At 51.7% G+C, this 19,674-nt stretch overlaps 1 protein-coding gene across 2 annotated transcripts; it reads left to right on the forward strand.

Moving 5' to 3' along the window:
* Positions 1–13: 13 nt before the first annotated feature.
* On the forward strand, positions 14–19,631 carry JMJD4 (jumonji domain containing 4). 2 transcript variants are annotated; one of them, XM_075922963.2, is made up of 7 exons: positions 14–124; positions 3,294–3,981; positions 7,960–8,125; positions 9,961–10,086; positions 13,423–13,690; positions 16,663–16,809; positions 19,223–19,631. In XM_075922963.2, the coding sequence occupies exons 2-7, from the start codon at positions 3,717–3,719 to the stop codon at positions 19,532–19,534; spliced, it is 1,284 nt and encodes a 427-aa protein (XP_075779078.2). In that variant the 5' UTR covers positions 14–124; positions 3,294–3,716; the 3' UTR covers positions 19,535–19,631. The 2 variants fall into 2 exon arrangements, with proteins under 2 accessions (XP_075779078.2, XP_075779079.2); XM_075922964.2 differs by having other exon boundaries at positions 53–124; positions 2,992–3,981.
* The last annotated feature ends 43 nt before the right edge of the window (positions 19,632–19,674 follow it).

Here is a 19,674-nt window from a genome sequence, read left to right on the forward strand (position 1 = left end):
CAGAGCAGGTGCCCCGCGCCCGCCTCTGCCCCATCCCCCACACACTTCCGGTCGCTTTCCCCGCGAGCCAGGGTCACGCGCCGGGTGCGGCGCCGTAATGCGTCCGGGTGGCGGCGAGCCCAGGGTGCGTGACCGGTTGGCGTGGGGACCCCGTCCCGTCCTGGGGCCCCTCCCCCCCCCCCGAGCTGGAGCGTCACATCCCCGCCCCCCCCTTAGCGGGGAGACCGGACCCCCCAGCGGGAACCCTGCCCCCCCACCCCAGAGCCTTCACCCCCCAGCGGGAACCCTGCCCCCCCCACCCCAGAGCCTTCACCCCCCCCAGCCGGAACCCTGCCCCCCCACCCCAGAGCCTTCACCCCCCCAGCGGGAACCCTGCCCCCCCACCCCAGAGCCTTCACCCCCCCCCCAGCGGGAACCCTGCCCCCCCACCCCAGAGCCTTCACCCCCCCAGCGGGAACCCTGCCCCCCCACCCCAGAGCCTTCACCCCCCCCAGCGGGAACCCTGCCCCCCCCACCCCAGAGCCTTCACCCCCCCCAGCCGGAACCCTGCCCCCCCACCCCAGAGCCTTCACCCCCCCCAGCGGGAACCCTGCCCCCCCCACCCCAGAGCCTTCACCCCCCCCCAGCGGGAACCCTGCCCCCCCCCACCCCAGAGCCTTCACCCCCACCCCCCCAGCGGGAACCATGCCCCCCCACCCCAGAGCCTTCACCCCCCCCAGCCGGAACCCTGCCCCCCCACCCCAGAGCCTTCACCCCCCCCAGCGGGAACCCTGCCCCCCCCCCCCACCCCAGAGCCTTCACCCCCCCAGCGGGAACCCTGCCCCCCCCACCCCAGAGCCTTCACCCCCACCCCCCAGCGGGAACCATGCCCCCCCACCCCAGAGCCTTCACCCCCCCCCAGCGGGAACCCTGCCCCCCCACCCCAGAGCCTTCACCCCCCCAGCGGGAACCCTGCCCCCCCACCCCAGAGCCTTCACCCCCCCCAGCGGGAACCCTGCCCCCCCACCCCAGAGCCTTCACCCCCACCCCCCAGCGGGAACCATGCCCCCCCACCCCAGAGCCTTCACCCCCCCCCAGCGGGAACCCTGCCCCCCCACCCCAGAGCCTTCACCCCCCAGCGGGAACCCTGCCCCCCCACCCCAGAGCCTTCACCCCCCAGCGGGAACCCTGCCCCCCACCCCAGAGCCTTCACCCCCAGCGGGAACCCTGCCCCCCCACCCCAGAGCCTTCACCCCCCCAGCGGGAACCCTGCCCACCCACCCCAGAGCCTTCACCCCCCAGCGGGAACCCTGCCCCCCCACCCCAGAGCCTTCACCCCCCAGCGGGAACCCTGCCCCCCCACCCCAGAGCCTTCACCCCCCCCCCAGCGGGAACCCTGCCCCCCACCCCAGAGCCTTCACCCCCCCCCCAGTGGGAACCCTGCCCCCCCACCCCAGAGCCTTCACCCCCCCCAGCGGGAACCCTGCCCCCCCACCCCAGAGCCTTCACCCCCCAGCGGGAACCCTGCCCCCCCACCCCAGAGCCTTCACCCCCCCCAGCGGGAACCCTGCCCCCCCCACCCCAGAGCCTTCACCCCCCCCCCCAGCGGGAACCCTGCCCCCCCCACCCCAGAGCCTTCACCCCCCCCAGCGGGAACCCTGCCCCCCCACCCCAGAGCCTTCACCCCCCAGCGGGAACCCTGCCCCCCCACCCCAGAGCCTTCACCCCCCCGTGGGAACCCTGCCCCCCACCCCAGAGCCTTCACCCCCCCCAGCGGGAACCCTGCCCCCCCACCCCAGAGCCTTCACCCCCCCCAGTGGGAACCCTGCCCCCCCCCCAGAACCTTCACCCCCCCCAGCGGGAACCCTGCCCCCCCCCCAGAACCTTCCCCCCAGCGGGAACCCTGCCCCCCCACCCCAGAGCCTTCACCCCCCCAGCGGGAACCCTGCCCCCCCCACCCCAGAGCCTTCACCCCCCCAGCGGGAACCCTGCCCCCCCACCCCAGAACCTTCACCCCCCCCAGCGGGAACCCTGCCCCCCCACCCCAGAGCCTTCACCCCCCCCAGCGGGAACCCTGCCCTCCACCCCAGAACCTTCACCCCCCCCCAGCGGGAGCCCTGCCCCCCCACCCCAGAGCCTTCACCCCCCCCAGCCGGAACCCTGCCCCCCCCCAGAACCTTCCCCCCCCCAGCGGGAGCCCTGCCCCCCCACCCCAGAGCCTTCACCCCCCCCAGCCGGAACCCTGCCCCCCCCCCAAAACCTTCCCCCCCCTCAGCCGGAACCCTGCCCCCCCCAGAACCTTCCCCCCCAGCCGGAACCCTGCCCCCCCCAGAACCTTCCCCCCCCCAGCGGGAGCCCTGCCCCCCCACCCCAGAGCCTTCACCCCCCCCAGCGGGAACCCTGCCCCCCCGCCCCAGAGCCTTCACCCCCCCCCCAGCGGGAACCCTGCCCCCCCACCCCAGAGCCTTCACCCCCCCCCCCAGCGGGAACCCCTGCCCCCCCGCCCCGAGCCTTCACCCCCCCCAGCGGGAACCCTGCCCCCCACCCCAGAACCTTCACCCCCCCCAGCGGGAACCCTGCCCCCCCACCCCAGAACCTTCACACACCCCCAGCAGGAACCCTGCCCCCCAACCCCAGAGCCTTCACACACCCCCAGCAGGAACCCTGCCCCCCCAGAACCTTCACCCCCCAGCAGGAATCCTGCCCCCCATGGGGCCCCTCACTCTGCCTCCCTGCGATCCCAGACCCTCCCCCTCTCGGGTCTCCTCATCCCCCCATGGCGGGAGCCCCCCCCATCCCATGCCCATAGTGGGGAGCCCGGCCCCCTCCCACGCTCCTGAGACGGGACTCTGGGTCCCCCTCCTTTCCTGGGGACCCTCCCTTCTTGTCAGCTGGAGTCTCGTGGAGGACTCCAGGGATACATTTCAGGCTCTTGGGTTTCCCTCTGCTGGGGTTAAGAGGAGTTTGGGGTTCCAGGAACGTCTCTTCCTTCACTTTCCTCTCCTCCCCCAGGCATGGCTGCTATCAGTCCTTGTTACCACTCAACCACCTCATTATTTTTTAATGATTGGGAGCTGCCTGTCTGTATGCAGCATCCCAAGCAGTGCAGAGTATATGACATGAATGCAGGAGCTCAGCTCGATCCCTGAAGGACCTGACCTTTTCAAACTATCCTGCTTAATGTTTTCTGTCGCATCTGGCAATCTTAGAACAGGACACGTTTTATTTTTTGCTTGCAATAGAAGCTTTTCTTTTTGTTCCCCGAGCTGGAGAGAGACCCCACTGAAATGAACATGTCTGCTGTTTATTTCTAGAAACAGGCAAGTGGCTGTTCTCTTCTGCGACCCACGGAGAATGCTAAGCGAAAGCATGGAAATAATTTAATATGGACACGTAACTAGACTATCTGCCACTGACATGAAAGAGATCTACAAGGAATATAGTCTTTGGTTACTGTGATTTGTTTGTAATGTAGCCATTCGATCAAGGTGGCCATAAACAATTGAAGCAACATTAAAGGACATTTCTAACCCTGCATGTTGAAACACAAAAGAACAAAGCTTTTCCTGCAAGATTTTATCTGTATTTTGGAATTGGATTTTTTTTAACTGTGAGTTAATTTTTATACATTTGAAAGATCCACTCAGATTAATGTACAGCTATTTATTTTAACCTAACTTAATATATTGTCTGATCACATCTTCTCGACCAAGTACCAGGAAAGTTATATAATCTGAATGGACAGAGCAGCATTTGCCTGTTCCACTGCGTTCTTTCATGACTACAGCAGTGCATCTCATGTAGCAGTCAGCCTGCCCCAAGGACATGTTGACTATATTGAAAAGGTAGAATCGTTCAGTTACTCCGATTTTTTCAGGGACTATCTGATTCCCAACCACCCCTGTGTTTTCTCAGCTAAATTCACTGAGGGCTGGGGCAGCAGGAGGAATTGGGTGACTCAGGATGGGAAACCTAACTTTGATTACCTACTGCAGCATTTTGGTAAGTGAATTAAGTTTTTAATATGCCATTTAATATGAAAATCTGCCTAATTGTCAGGGTGGTGAAACACTGGAATAAATTGCCTATGGAGGTTGTCGAATCTCTATCATTGGAGATTTTAAAAAGCAGGCTAGATAGATATCTATCAGCGATGATCTAGATCATGGGTGGGCAATAATTTTTTAAGGGAGGCCACGTCACAAATTTCAGAAGTGTCCATGAGCCAACCTGGAAGGGGCGGGGCCTCGGGCAGAAGGGGCGGGCCATGTGCTGTAAAAAAATGCCACTATGGTTTTTACACAACAAAGTAATTCAATTTTAATAATACTTAACTGCATACAACATTATCCAAAGATTATCATAGAAGGCAACACTTGTAAAATTTGTAATAATAACTCTTAACATTTTGAGAAAACTTGTAACATTTATAATAACAACACTAATACTAAACATAGGGCACTGAAAATTAATACTTAGTCCTGTCATGAGTGCAGGGAACTAAACTAAAGGACTTTGAGGCCCTTTCCAGACCTATGATTCCATGAAATAGTATCAGTGTCCCTGTTTTTCCTCCCACCCACATTAAGGATATTCAGTTTCATGAGTTACAAAAAGATTCCCACACTTGACTATAAAAATGGCATCTAGATATTTTTATCAAAACCAGTTGTAATGAGATAGGTTATTGGGCATTTAAAGCTACTTCTTGAAGGAAGCAGCTACAATTTTCAGTGATTAACTATGTTTTTGAAACGCCTTGAAACATAGGAGCACTTCAGGACACAAATGATCTTTTTTTTTCAATTAGAATATTTATTTAGTGAAATGAATGGTATGTGTATGTGCTTTTTTAATTCGTTAAAAGACACTCATTAACTAAAACCATTAACCAGCCCAAACCATATTTTTTCTGCTGTGCTCCTGGGCAAGATGATGCTGTGGGACCTGGGGCGGAAGAGGTGGTATTGAGAGCTACCCTACTGGGAACTTTGCTTGCCCTGGGGTTCCTACCCCCCTAACTTCTGGCCAATGGACGGGACCTGGAGCAGAGGGGAGGGTGCCAGGGGTTAGCCTCCTCCCAGAGTTGTCTGGGGTGGAGGCTTAGATTTCTTACAGCTCCTGCCCCCCACTTCTAACCTGTTGCCTGGCAGCTGCCCGGCATGCACAAGCCCTTTGAATAGAAGCAGTTGAAAGGGCTCGCGCCTTTGGGCAGCTCGATCAGTGGGACAGAGCTGTGAGCTCTTTTCAGTTGCTTCTGTTTAACAGGCTTGTGCCTGTCGGGTGGCTGCGAGGCAATGCAGCCACCCAGCAAACAAGCCCTTTAAATAGAAGCAGTTGAAAGAGCTCGCGTCTCTGGCTCCCTAGCAACATGTTAGAAGCTGGGGGAGCTGCCAGCCCTTTTAAATGCTTCTATTGAAAGGGCTTGTGCCTTCCCTGCACCTGTCAGGCAATGCTTGCCTTGCAGCCCCAGGAACAGGAGAGTCCTGTAAATAAAAACAGCGTGGCTATGTCTACACTCGCGGCTTCTTGTGCAAGAACTCTTGCGCAAGAAAACGTCCACACTGCCATGTGCGAGCTGTGCTTTTGCGCAAGAAAGCTCTGATGGACCATTTTAGCCATAGGGCTTCCTTGCGCAAGAAATCCCTGCTGAGCGTCCACACTGCCCTCTTGCGCAAGAGCTCCTGCACAAGAGGGCTCAGACCTGTCAAAAAAGAGCGTAGCTCTTGCGCAAGGAGCCCCCTCTTACCACGCCGTACTGTAAATTTCCTTGTGCAAGAGCAGGCGGGCAGTGTGGAGACACTGCAGATTCTTGCGCAAGAATGGCCGTACTTGCGCAAGAAGCCGTGAGTGTCGACATAGCCCTTGCGTCTCCCCCAGTGTGCTAGAGGAGCTGGGAGCTGCAAGCCCTCTCAGCTGTTTCTGTTTAAAGGGCTCTCCTGTTCCCTGCAGTGCTAGGCAAAACATTGCCTGACAGGTGCAGGGAAGGTGCCTACCCTTTACATAGGAACAGCTGAAAGGGCTGGCAGCTCCCCATGCCTCTAGCGAGTTGCTAGGGAGCCAGAGACGAGCCCTTTCAACTGTTTCTATTTAAAGGGCTCCTTCCCCTCTCCTGCTCAGAGGCAAAGATCTAGGGGGTGAGGCCTGAAACTGCCTCACTGGCCAGATCAAAGCCCTAGGTGGGCTGCATCTGGCTCACTGAGAGGCTTTTGCCCGCCCCTGATTTAGACGGTGCTTGGTCCTGCCGGGAGGGCAGGGGACTGGACTCGATGACCTCTCGAGGGCCCTTCCGGTGCTAATGTTCTATGATTCTATCAATGATAAAAGTGAAAGAATTTCTAACAATATGGCCTCTGGCAAATGACAAATACACTCTGAGCCTTAAAAGGATGAGCCTTTCAGTTGATACATTCAGTTATAAGAAGATATAAAAATGGTCCAGCCACCCAGTTTGAGGGGTGTTAAGTAGCAATTAATTTAATTTGCTAGTCGAGTACAGGCAGTCCCCGGGTTACATACAAGTTAGGGACTGTAGTTTGTTCTTAAGTTGAATCTGTATGTAAGTCGGAACTGGAACCCAGATTCAGGCGCTGCTGCAACTGATCAGTTTCAACAGTGGCTGGAGCTGGACGCCAGTTCTGCCTTACATACAGAGTCAACTTAAGAACTCCAGGCATCCCCAAGTCAGCTGCTGCTGAAACTGATCAGCGGGGTGATTCCAGGAAGCCCGGGGCAGGGGCTTCCTGTAGTCATCCACTGGTCATTTTCAGCAGCTGCTGACTTGGGGTCACCTGGGGCAGGGCAGCTGGGATCCTGCTGGGTTGGTCCAGTGGCGCCCAGAGCGGCGCTACGGGACCAACCGGCAGCGCCCCAGCTGCTGTACCACAGGCTTCCGGAGCAAAGCCGCGGAGCAGGGGGGCAGCGGGACAGCCCAGACCCGCCGTGGCTATCCTGCTGCCCTTGGGCTCCACGGCTTTGCTCTGCTCTGCTCCCCGTCCCCCAGGTCTGCAGATCAGGGGGAGGGGGAGCAGAGCGGAGGACAGCAGAGCGGCGGAACGCGCGGCCCAGCTGATTTTGTACAGTAGAGCATCGTTGCTTTTCCAGAAGTTCAAGGGCCAGTGTAGACAGCTCGCAGCTTATTCCGGAAAAGTGACAGTTTTTCCGGAATAAGTGGCCCAGTGTAGACACAGCCTTAGAGTATAGACCTTCATCCCAGACCATCTTGGCTAACATACGCTGATGGACCTTTCCTCTATGAACGTATCTATTTTTATTTTCCTAACCCAGTTATACTGTTGGCTTTCACAACATCCCCTGGCAGTGAGTTCCACTGGTTGGTTGCATTATGTGAGGAAATACTTCCTTACGTTTCCTTCAAACTTGTTACCTGTTGATTTCATTGGCTGACCCCTGGTTCTTTTGCTATGTGAAGGGGTAAATAATACTTCCCTATTCACAATTTTCTACCCTTGTTTGTACTTTTCCCCTTCACCCTAGTCCAAGCTTTAATTTAGTCTAAAAATAAACCTGAAATTGTTTAGAGTCCTATCACGTAAACTTAAAATCCTTAACTTTACACAGGTGAGTGATCCCAGGCGTGTGCGCTCCAAGTTGGGTGGATAGGCAAGGAACACGTTTTGACTATTCTGGAATATCTAAATCTCTCTGTATGCTGTGAGAGCAGAGTTTTGGCTATCACCCATATCCCATTCCCAGTGCAGTTTGCTTTGCTGCCGTTTGTGGCAATGTCACTGCTACATGCCTCATTCAGTGAACACTTCCATAAATCATGTCATGAATAACACTTACCTAAGATTTAGTGGAGGTGTCAGGAAAGTGAGACTTGCCTTTATATGTTTCTACAGCACCTAGCACGATAGGGCCTGTATACTAGATGCTGACATAAGATAAATATGTAAGATTACAGTTTTGGCACCAATTATTCTGCTCCCCAATGGGCTCAAAAAGTTTATATTTCAGGGAAGGCTGTAGTACCAGTTGCCAACTGTGATGTCAAGGAATACAATTCTAATCCAAAGGAACAGATCCCTCTCAAGGAGTACATAAGTTATTGGAAAGAATACATTAAAAAAAACTACCAGTCACCCCGGGGGTGTCTTTACCTCAAAGATTGGCACTTGTGCAGGTAAGAGAGCCCTTTGGAATCCTCAGCATGCCATAAGACAGCGGCAAACTGCCGTGACACTGATCTTTCGCCACCCGGTTGTGTGATTGAAGGCAGCTGTCCACTGAAATACTTTTCTTGCACTGTCCTGACCTAACTCTGCCACACACCAAAGAGTTCTCACACGTGTTTGTCGTGTGCACTGCATCTTAATAGGGAGACTTTCTCCTGGACACCTCCTTTCCCATCACGATACTTCTTGTGATCGTCTGTTGGCTTTTACTTTGGCCTTTGGTTAGTCAGGTAAAACCCTTACCTTTTTTAATGGGTTCTTAAAGCAATAAGCACTCTTTCCTTTTTAAAATAAAAAAAGAGGATTTTTTTGCTCTTCATTTAAATTTCCCTTCTGATCTGCTCTGTTCCTATCTCCCCATGCACAAGTTTCCCTGTTCCTCCTCTGACCCATCTATGCTGCCTAAATGCACCCTCCTCTCCTTTCCCAACCCAGCCATCGTGCATCTCTCCCTCTGCTCTTGCCTTCCATGCGCCTTCAATGGCTTCTGCTCATAGCTAGGAGCTCTGTGAGTGATTCGAGTTTTCTGTGAGCAAGTTCGGGACTGATTCTCCAGCTATGTGGCAGTGATTTCTCACAAGTGGCAGCAGCTGGAAATGAGGCGGCACCTTAATATTGGCCAAAGTGCTGTGGGCCACAGTTGGAGAAGCACTGCCAAACACCTTTGAATAGCCTCCGATGAATCCAGCTTTGGCTTTGGCAAATCTGTGAACCAAGTGAGATGACTGACTAGTCGGGCTGATTTCTTACCGGAGAGGATATTTGGGGTATGTCTAGACTACACGCCTCTGTCGCCAAAGGCATGTAAATTAGACTCCCCGACATAGTCAGTGAAGCTGGGATTTAAATATCCCCGGCTTCATTAAAATAAAAATGGCCGCCGCGTTGTACTGGCTCAGCTGATCGCCAGCACAGCACGGCAGTCAAGACGCGGATCGGTCAACAGGGGAAGCTTTTGTCGACCGCTCCTGTAAACCTCGTTTCACATGGCATAAGGGAGCGGTCGATGAAGGTGTTCCCTGTTGACTGATCTGCGTCTTGACTGCCGCGCTGTGCTGACGACCAGCTGAACTGGTACAGCGCGGCAGCCGTTTTTATTTTAGTGAAGCCGGGGATATTTCAATCCCTGCTTCATTGACTGTGTCGGGGAGTCTAATTTACATGCCTTTGACGACAGGGGCATGTAGTCTAGACATCCCCTTGTTTCCTGAGAGGAATTTAGTTGCCCCTCACAGCTCTCCTGTGAGACAGAAAAATGCTTGCGCCCAAGTGCAGCGCTGAGGGCGATCTTGACAAGGGGGGGTTAAGTCTCACTGCTCTTTTAGATGTCTCAATCCAACATTGAGATGTTATTGGCACTCGCAAAATCCCTGCTGGTCAGTAAAACCTGACCCTGTGAGTGCCTAAAGTCCCTAGGCACGTAGGTTCCTGTAGGTCCCACTCTACTCAGTATTTCCTCCTGGCTTGCTTAAGTGGCTCCCTGCTCAGCAGCTGGCATCTGCTGATCCCGTGTTTGGGGTGCCCGACCTCCCAGGCATTGCACAGAGCACCTAACCACCTGCTATCGGGCTGTGAATTCCGTCAGGCAACAGCCCCCCCAGAAGTTAGGTGTTGCAAAGCCTTCTCAGTCTCGCCCCAAGAGGGTCACGTGACTCGTAGCAGGGGACGTAGCAAGGCGGCAATGGCCTGGATGAGACAGCGCTGCAGTCGCCTGGCCAGAGTTTGGGATGAATCGATTGTTTCTTTCCCCTGAACCCTAACCGCGACGCTCTGTCTTTCGAAGGGCTTTCCCGGCGGAAGATGTTTATACAACCCCCATCTATTTCACGTCGGACTGGCTCAATGAATACTGGGACGCCAGAGGCGTGGATGATTATCGATTTGTCTACATGGGACCTAAGGGTTCATGGTAAAGTGACTTTTTTTTTCTCTTCATTCTGGTGCACGGTTGTAAGCGATTATTACTGTAGTACCCAAGCTACAGGGTCGGGTCCCTGCTGGGCTGAGGGCCACACCAGTAAAACAGAAGGCAGCCCTGTTCCCCTCAGGGAACGTGGCCCTAAAGAGGGACCCGATGTGACTGAGAGGAATTGAACACAGCAGGGGATGGGAAGGAGAAGACGGGAATGGGGATGCTGAGGTTGCACAAATGAGTTAAGTCGGGTGGGGAGCCTAAGGCCTGGGGGTCGAATGCAGCCCCTGGCTTGCTTGGATCCAGCCCCGAGACTTGAGAAGCATCCCTCCCCCGCAGCTGGTGCTCCAGCACTGCGGGCCCCCCACAGTCCCCACCGCGGGGCTGGAGCACCAGCACCGGCTTCCAGCTGCAGGAAGGAAGCCCCAAGCCTCACGGGCCAGAGCTGGGTAAGTCGGATCTGGATCCAACTTGTGGGTGGGGGCAGGAAGTGGCTCCTTCACCCCCTCCCGCCCAGATCCCCACCTGGAGCTTACTCCTGCACCCCCCTCCCGCCCAGATCTCACACTTCAACTTCACTCCTGCACCCGGTCTCCGACTCAGCCCCCTGAGCACCTTTCCTCCCACCCCAGCCCACTCCTGCACCCTCCCACCCCCGACTCACTCTTGCACCCTCCCTCCTCCCCAGACCTTAAGCCCGTTTCCCGGCAGCCTCCCTCCCACACATTGAACTCCTCACTTTTGGCCCCACCCCAGCACCTAGGGGGCCCACAAAATCTACTCGCCCAGGCCCCGCTAGGCTCTAGGGTGTGTCTCTGTTCTTCTCAGTCGGGGACCACATCAGTGAGGTGGGTTTTTCTTTTTCTTTTTTTTTTTCTTTTTGCTATTCACATTTGTGCGGCCCTCAACTGATTTTTCTTTGGGTCAGTGGCCCCCGACCCTGAAAAGGTTCCCACCCCAAAGTTAAATGTCTAGTAAATGTGGCCGTGGGATGCTGCCTGCCGGCCCTGGTGTGTCCCACGTCTCGTTTCACGACTAGAACCGTGGAAAACACAGTGAGCTGGGAAAAGGGAGCAGCCTGGCTGCGGCAGGACCCCACCCTGTGTCCTCAACAGGAAGAAGGAGTGAGTAGGTTTGCCTGAGTGTGGGCGGCAAACTCTGAACTAAAGGTTGCAACCATAGCTGGTAAGGGGGGGCACAGAGGTTAGAACTAGGGATGTTACATTTAGTTTAGTTTAGTCGACTAGTAGATAATAGGGATGTAAGTAATTAGTCGACTGTCTGATAAGCAGAAGTTTATCGGACAATTGACACACTAGTTGACTAGTTGCTTCCCCCCTCTTGCTGTCTTGATCAGCAAGAGCCCAGCAGAAGCTCTTGTACTTTCAAAGGCAGAACGCTGCCCCGCTCTCTTGCCTTTGAAATGTAGCAACAGCCGGGCGGGCTCTTGCTACATTTCAAAGCAGAAGTGCCCTTATCGACTGATCGAATAGTTGATGGAAATTCCATCGACTATTCGATTAGTTGATGAATCTGTTTTTAACATCCCTAGTCGAAAAGCAGGAGAGCTGCAGTCGGGTTAGCTCCCGGCCCTGGAAGCGAATCCCACTGCGGCTCTGCCTTTTAAATGTATTTAAGCAGCCTTTAAAAACCCAGCTCTTTGCTTATCGGATAGTCGACTAGTCGTTCACATCCCTACTTAGATCTAGTCATTCATATTCGGTTCTCCAGCTCAGTGTGTCCAGAGGGCAAAAAACCAGAGAGAACTTGGGTGTGTTACGGAGATAGTAAGTGTGTTTGTATTGGACCTAGCACAGCGGGGTGCTGTTACATGACTGGGAGTCTAGGTAGCACAGTCATTGAACTCCCAGTCATTCCAGTGAAAGCACATTGTCTTTGCCTCCCCGAAGCACTGTTGGAATTCTTCAAACCTGCAGTGCCAGCTACATCCTCACCGGGGGCTGACGAGTTAAGTAAGCACTTCTCACATGGAAATCACTAAGGCCCAGAGCCTCAAAAGTGTTTCAATTCAGACCTTCCATTGATGGCAGAAGGAGTCTAAATACCATTCTGAGCCTGGGCCTGAATCTAAAATGTTTCTGTTTGTTGGTGACAAACCATCCCTTGCAGTCTGAGCGTCAGCCAAACTGCAGAATCGGCTGTCTTTGAAGCGTGAGGTTCAGACTGAAAGAGACAAATGGGGTGTTGGACAAGGAGATATTACTGATTTTCCCCACTCTCACCACTCCAGTCTATTAACAGGGTGCTTTCTTAGCTCTTTATGCAAGACAATTGCAAACAGAGCAACAGTCTTGCGTCAGTTCAGATTGATTTGTGACAGTATATTGGAAGCAGGGGTGTTACATTTGCTAATTGAATAGTTGATGGAATTTCCACCAACTAATCGATTGATATGGGTGCCTCCGCTTGCCGGCTCTTGCTACATTTCAAAGGCGGAAATGCTGCTGTGAGAATGGGCTGAGCAGGGGACTGCTTGAGGCTTCTGCTTGCTCCATGCTCCCCATAATGGTTCCGCTTTTGAAATGTCGTGAGAGCCCCACTCTTGCTACATGTCAAAGGTGGAAACATCGCCATTTCCCTGCTGTGCTCCTGTCCCCCACCCCCAACGGAGACGGTGCTCCGGGGAACCTGCTTTTAAGCCGGCTCCCCCCGGCACCTGCTCCTGCTCCCCCCGATACAAGCAGCAAGGCAGTGTAGGGGGGAAGCGACTAGGGATGTAAGCAACTAGTCGACTATCTGATAAACAAGCTTATCGGATAGTCAACATGCTAGTCAACTAGTGGCACCCTCCCTCCCTTGCTGCCTCTATCAGAAACAGGCAGTAAGGCGGGGGAAGAAGACAGGACGCTGCGGGGAGCGAGCTTAAAATCCACTTCCCTCCAGCTCCGCGAAAAGGAGCTCTTGTCTGTTTCAAAGAAGAAGTGCGGCATGGAGCCTGGGGCCAGCAAGGCGTCCCCCATTGGCCCTGGGTTTCACGTGGCGTTTCAATCTTTGAAATGCACAAGAGTCCCCACTGCGGCTCTTGTACATTTCAGAGGCGGAACGCCACGCTAGCCCTCATCGACTAATCGAATAGTCAGTGGGAATCCCATCAACTATTCAATGAATGCATCGAAATTTAACATGCCTAGAAGCGACTAGTCAAGTTGCTCGTTGGCTATCGGATAAGCATATGCTCATCAGGGAGTCGACTAGTCGCTTACATCCCTCATCTGAAGCCAAAAATACCCACAGTCTTTCTTCTTTTATCCTGGTTTGCAATGTGTTCACCTTTTGTGCCAAACATACTTCAGTCTTTGACTTGGCCCACAGGACTCCTTTTCACGCCGACGTCTTCCGCTCCTACAGCTGGTCTGCCAATATCTGCGGGAAAAAGAAATGGCTGCTTTTCCCCCCGAGGCAGGAGGAGAATCTTAGAGATCGGCATGGTCACTTGCCCTTCGACATCACTACGCCTTCCCTTCAGGACAGCCGTGTTTACCCACGCTATGCCCAAAGCTGCCCCCCTATTGAAATCATCCAGGAAGCAGGGGAGATAGTCTTCATCCCTAGTGGATGGCACCATCAGGTGTACAACCTGGTAAGATAATTGACAGCTTGGGTTTATGTCAATTAGCTTCCTGAAAACTTTCCGAAGAGTTACCCTAACTAGTCATAGCTGCTTCTAGGAAGGGGACAGTCAAAATCCATGGAAAATACGCTCTCAGAACAATGTTAGTGCGTGAACCCAAGTGTTACCAGGCCAGTGTTGTACCTGAAGCACTGAATAGTGACTTGTGTAACACCAATGGCAAAGGATTCAGTTTCTAGATGCAGCCACAGAATCATCAGTATATTTACACATTAGAAGCAAGAGGCAAGGCAATAGAAAATGCAGCCTTGGCCAAAGTGTGCCACTTTGGTTTCAAAAAACAGGACTATGTAGCACTTTAAAGACTAACAAGATGGTTTATTAGGGGATGAGCTTTCGTGGGCCAGACCCACTTCCTCAGATCAAGTAGTGGAAGAAAATTGTCACAACCATATATACCAAAGGATACAATTAAAAAAATGAACACACATGAAAATACAACCGCATCTGCTCTAATCCCACTGACAGAGACCAGAAACTTCAGGATCTCTACCAAGCATTTATAAACCTCAGCTACCCACCCGGAGAAATAAAAAAGCAAATTGAAAGAGCCAGACGAATACCTAGAAACCAACTACTTCAAGACAGACCCAAGAAAACTAACAATAGAACACCACCTGTCATCACCTACAGCCCCCAACTTAAACCTGTCCAACACATTATCAATAAACTACAACCTATACTGGAATAGGATACTAAACTCCAAGAGGCTCTGGGAGACAGACCCATAGTCTCCTATAGACAACCACCAAACCTCAAGATGATTCTTACCAACAACCACAGGACATACCACACTAATACCAACCCTGGTACCTTCCCTTGCAACAAACCCCGTTGCCAGCTTTGTCCACATATTCACTCTGCTGATACCATTATTGGACCTAACCAAGTAAGTTATAAGATCAAGAACACATATTCCTGCCCATCCAGAAATATAATTTATGCTACCGTGTCCTGAAAGTGTCCGTCTGCTATGTACATTGGACAAAAGTCTCAGACACTTTGCCAAAAGATCAATGCCCACAAAACAGATATTAGACAGGATCACAAAGAAAAAACAGTTTCTTGCCATTTCAACCAGATAGGACATTGTCTCAACGACTTAATTACCTGCATCCTGCTTCAAAGACCTTTTAAGACTGCATTTGAAAGAGAATCCTCTGAACTGTCATTCATGCTTAAATTCGACACTTTACGCCTGAGTTTGAACAAGGAATCTAATTACCTTACCCATTACAAAGATAGCTTCCCCAATTATCACCTCTAATACCATTAGCTCACAGACATTTACCTATTTACCTCCCCCCTCCCCCATCTCCCTTCTGTTCTGAAATTTGATTTGTCCTTTTCATATGTGTTCATTTTATTTAATTGTATCCTTTGGTATAAATGGTTGTGACAATTTTCTTCCACTACTTGATCTGAGGAAGTGGGTCTGGCCCACAAAAGCTCATCACCTAATAAACCATCTTGTTAGTCTTTAAAGTGCTACATAGTCCTGTTTTTTGATTCAGCTACACCAGACTAACACGGCTACATTCCTATCACTTTAGTTTCAGTTTTCACCGGAAGGATTAAATGTGTTCGACTGACACATTTCTATGATTTATTAGCACATCAAAAGGTTTTGAATAAGCACCAAAGTTCTGCTGAGTCATTAGCAAATCCTAAAACAGGAAGGAAACCAATTTACAGTTTCTCACTGGTTTCCCAATCTGTCCTGTTACAGGTTGCATTTCTCAGCCTGGTCACTGCCGGGAAGAAACTCTAAAGCTGGACCCAGGAGGTTTAGTTTGGGTTTCACAAAGCATTGGCCTCTAGATTTTGCAAAATCAAAGTGTAGGAAGTCTATTCAATCCCTCTTCTGTTTAATCCACCAAAATGTCAGCAGTTCTGCTAAACATGTAATTCTAGTTTTGGCCCATATTTAGAAATCACAGCTGCAGCAAACCATGCAAAATATAAGGAGTGATGAGGGAAAGGCAGGCAGTGGAAAGAGACAGACTCATATAGTCAAAGGTACTTAGGTATTGGTTTCAATGAAAGTTAGGAGCCAAAATACCTTAGAGGATCTGGATCAAAGCTCATAAGGACAAGTTTATATTGGACTTTAAGAAGCCAGGACCTCACTACACTCAGTACTTTTGTGTCCATAGAGATCCAGTGCATGAGAGAGACCAGGAAGAGCGTTTTGAATAAGAGTTTTTAAAATAAACTGGGAGTTTCTGATTAGAGGGGAGGGCGGGGGGGGAGTAACAGAGATCTGTGTGATGTTTGGGTTTAGCTGGACGTTGGTGCACATCCTGGTCTCTGGAGTCACTAGAGATTCAAGCTCTCCTATAGGCATGTGATAGGGACTAGAGTCTGTTGAATCATTTCTGTGCCGTATGCATTGTTTTCATGTTTGCAATGAGCACGATACAACTATCTGGAAGTTACAGCAGGGACTAACCCGGTCCCATTTTCATGCCTAGCAAAGGGCGCTCCTGGCCACTTGATCATTTAGAACATAAAGTCAAATACAGAATTCTCGTCTGTATCCTGCATTGGGAGGAAACGGAGTGAATGGCACAGGGGGATCTCAAGCATCCAACGTACGCTGCCAAAGACAGTGCGTCCTTCAGTGTCAAAGGCCTGGACATTAAAAATGTGGTTGCAGTAGGGCCCGGCACTGGTGTGGATGTAACTGCCAAGTGTCAGAGAGAAGGACTGAGCATAGGGAAAGCAGAGTTTGATCAGCAAGGGCTCTAAAAGAGGTAGTCACCGAAGATAATTGAGGCCAAGAGATGCCTTTCCAAGGTGAGGGATTTCCTCTGGCTGGCACCAGCTTTGTGGAAATCAGTGAGGGGGTCAGAGACATCACACGCCGCCTGCTCCTAGGCTAAGATGAATAACCACCTAGACTCTGTGGGTTCTTCCAGGAGGACACCATTTCCATCAACCACAACTGGGTGAATGGTTGCAACGTCGCTATCATGTGGAGCTTCCTGCAGGATGAATTAGCAGCCGTGCAACGGGAGATCAGCGAATGGAGAGACACTATGGAGGACTGGCACCTACAATGCCAGGTATAGCACCCCATCAGTTAAGTGGGGTGAGCCCCCTTTCCTTGCACCCAGAGTATAGATTTCCTCGGAGCTCTATGATAACTCCTGTATGCAGTGTATTTCAGTGATATTAGACTCCACACTGCTCTGTATCATCTTCGTGCTTTCTTAGTCTATAAAGGGCTACCAGACCATTTGTTGTTTTTTAAGTTTGTCCTGTACAGACTAACTCGGCTACCCCCTGAAGTTTCTGTATTAAGAAGTCAGGCTTTATTATGAGCTGGAAAATGACCAGTCCAGTTTAGGTGAGAGAGATTTAAGGGGTAATCTATCTCACTGCAACATTCAGTGTATGTTAGGGATGTAAAATCCCATTTAATCAGTTAACCGGTTGAGGAGGATTTCGGGCTGGGGTGCGCTCCAGCCTGCTGGAGAAACTCCCAGACCCACCTGCTGCTCCTGGGCACCTGTTAACCATTACCCAGTAAGTACCACCTGCTAACCAGTTACCCATTCACATCCCTAGTGTATATGCTCCTGCATGCACCTATTTGCTTCCCCAGGCAAGTGTAGAATCTATGACTCAAGAAAGTTGGTGTGTTAATCTGCACCCACTAATTCCATTTCTAGACCTTTCGATACCACGTAGGTTTGCTATTTGTTTCATAGGAGACGCTGGGTATTGTATATCCTTGCACGAGATTGCTCTCTACTGGAAATCATAAAATCTGTCTCATTGAGCTAGAGAAACCTCAGCCAGTAGAACTGGCCTTATAAGAGTTTACCGCAGGCCTGCACAACTCGGAAAGCGGCGAGGGCCCTATTACTCCAAAGAAAACAGCTGCGGGCCGCCAATAGGGATGCTCTCCCAAAAAAATACCGAACACAGGGGCTAAAAATTTTTGTCAAGCAAAAAATACCACGCGTGTCTCCACTTGGCCCCCTGGCATTTGTCTCTCCTGCACCCTGTCCCTTGGTGCCTTCCCCTTTCTCCTGACCTGTCCCCCTCCCCTCAGCACAAGCCCCTTCCCCTCCCCTACCTGGCTTCTGCCTTCCAGTTTGCGGGGCTGCCGGAGCCTTTTTGAATCCAGCAGTCACCGGCCATGACGTCACGATGCCACGTCACACTAGCATACTGGTGTCTGCCGGTGTCCCGCCCTCTGGCTTAGAATCATAGAATAATAGGACTGGAAGGGACCTCGAGAGGTCATCGAGTCCAGCCCCCCGCCCTAAAGGCAGGACCAAGCTCCGTCTACACCATCCCTGACAGATGTCTAGCTAACCTGTTCTTAAATATCTCCAGAGAGGGAGATTCCACCACCTCCCTTGGCAATTTATTCCAATATTTGACCACCCTGACAGTTAGGAATTTTTTCCTAATGTCCAATCTAAACCTCCCCTGCTGCACTTTAAGCCCATTACTCCTTGTCCTGTCCTCAGAAACCAAGAGGAACAAATTTTCTCCTTCTTCCTTGTGACACCCTTTTAGATATTTGAAAACCGCTATCATGTCCCCCCTTAATCTTCTTTTTTCCAAACTAAACAGGCCCAGTTCATGAAGCCTGGCTTCATAGGTCATGTTCTCTAGACCTTTAATCATTCTTGTCGCTCTTCTCTGTACCCTTTCCAATTTCTCCACATCTTTCTTGAAATGTGGCGCCCAGAACTGGACACAGTACTCCAGCTGAGGCCTAACTAGTGCAGAGTAGAGCGGCAGAATGGCTTGCGCCCCCCTCCTTTGGAAATGTTTTATGGGGACTATTGAGATTTCGTGTGAATGTATTTTACTTTTATTAGGCATCAGGAAATAACAAACAGGATTCACACACCAAGAAGTGTTTTCAGCTGCTTATTGGCGTGGTCAGGCACCTTCCTTTTAGCTCTCTCAGGGTATGTCTACACTGCCTCCCTAGTTTGAAATAGGGTGGCTAAAGTAGGCATTCAAAGTTGCAAATGAAGCCCGGGATTTAAATATCTCGGGCTTCATTTGCATCTTGCCGGGCACCACCGTTTTTAAATCCCCCTTAGTGCGGACTCCATGCCCGCGGCTACACGCGGCACGGAGTAGGTAGTTCGAATTAGGCTCTCTAATTCGAACTACTGGTACACCTCGTTTCATGAGGAGTAACGGTAGTTCGAATTAGAGAGCCTAATTAGTGCCTAATTAGAGAGCCTAATTCGAACTGCCTACTCCGTGCCGCGTGTAGCCACGGGCACGGAGTCCACACTAAGGGGGATTTAAAAATGGCGGCACCCGGCAAGATGCAAATGAAGCCTGGGATATTTAAATCCCGGGCTTCAGTTGCAACTTCGAACGCCTACATTAGCCACCCTATTTCGAATTAGGGTGGCAGTGTAGACCTATCCTTACTCATGTAATTAATAAGGAGTCAAAGATCAATGTGGGTTCTGTTTTTTTTTTTTCTCCCTTCAGGTAATCATGAAATCGTGCACCGGCATAGACTATAAGGAGTTCTACAACTTCCTTAAGGTGATCGCAGAAAACAGGATTTCGGTCTTACACCACGTTCTAGACGAAGAAGCTTCAGCCAAGAACACTCACCGGGCTGCTGCCTCCGCCCTGGGCATGCTGCACGCTGTGTTTGATTTAAAGAGGGCTGTGCAGGTGTTAACATCCTTAAATGCTAACGAGGATTTCAAGAAACTGAACCCTAAATCCCTGTCCCCACCCCCAGAGGCATTGTTGCACCGCTTGAAAGCAGCAATAGACACGGCACTGTTATAATCCCATATTTATGCAAGTATTTGTGAAATGTACCTATTGCAACCTGGCTGCATGTTGACAGATCCCATAAAGTCACCACATACCTTCCCCCCCCCCCCCCCCCGTTTAGAGTTTAAGCACAATGAGCCTTAATATGGATG

Source organism: Pelodiscus sinensis, chromosome 2 (assembly GCF_052426305.1).
Source record: "Pelodiscus sinensis isolate ZL-2025 chromosome 2, ASM5242630v1, whole genome shotgun sequence".
Lineage (NCBI taxonomy): Eukaryota > Metazoa > Chordata > Testudines > Trionychidae > Pelodiscus > Pelodiscus sinensis.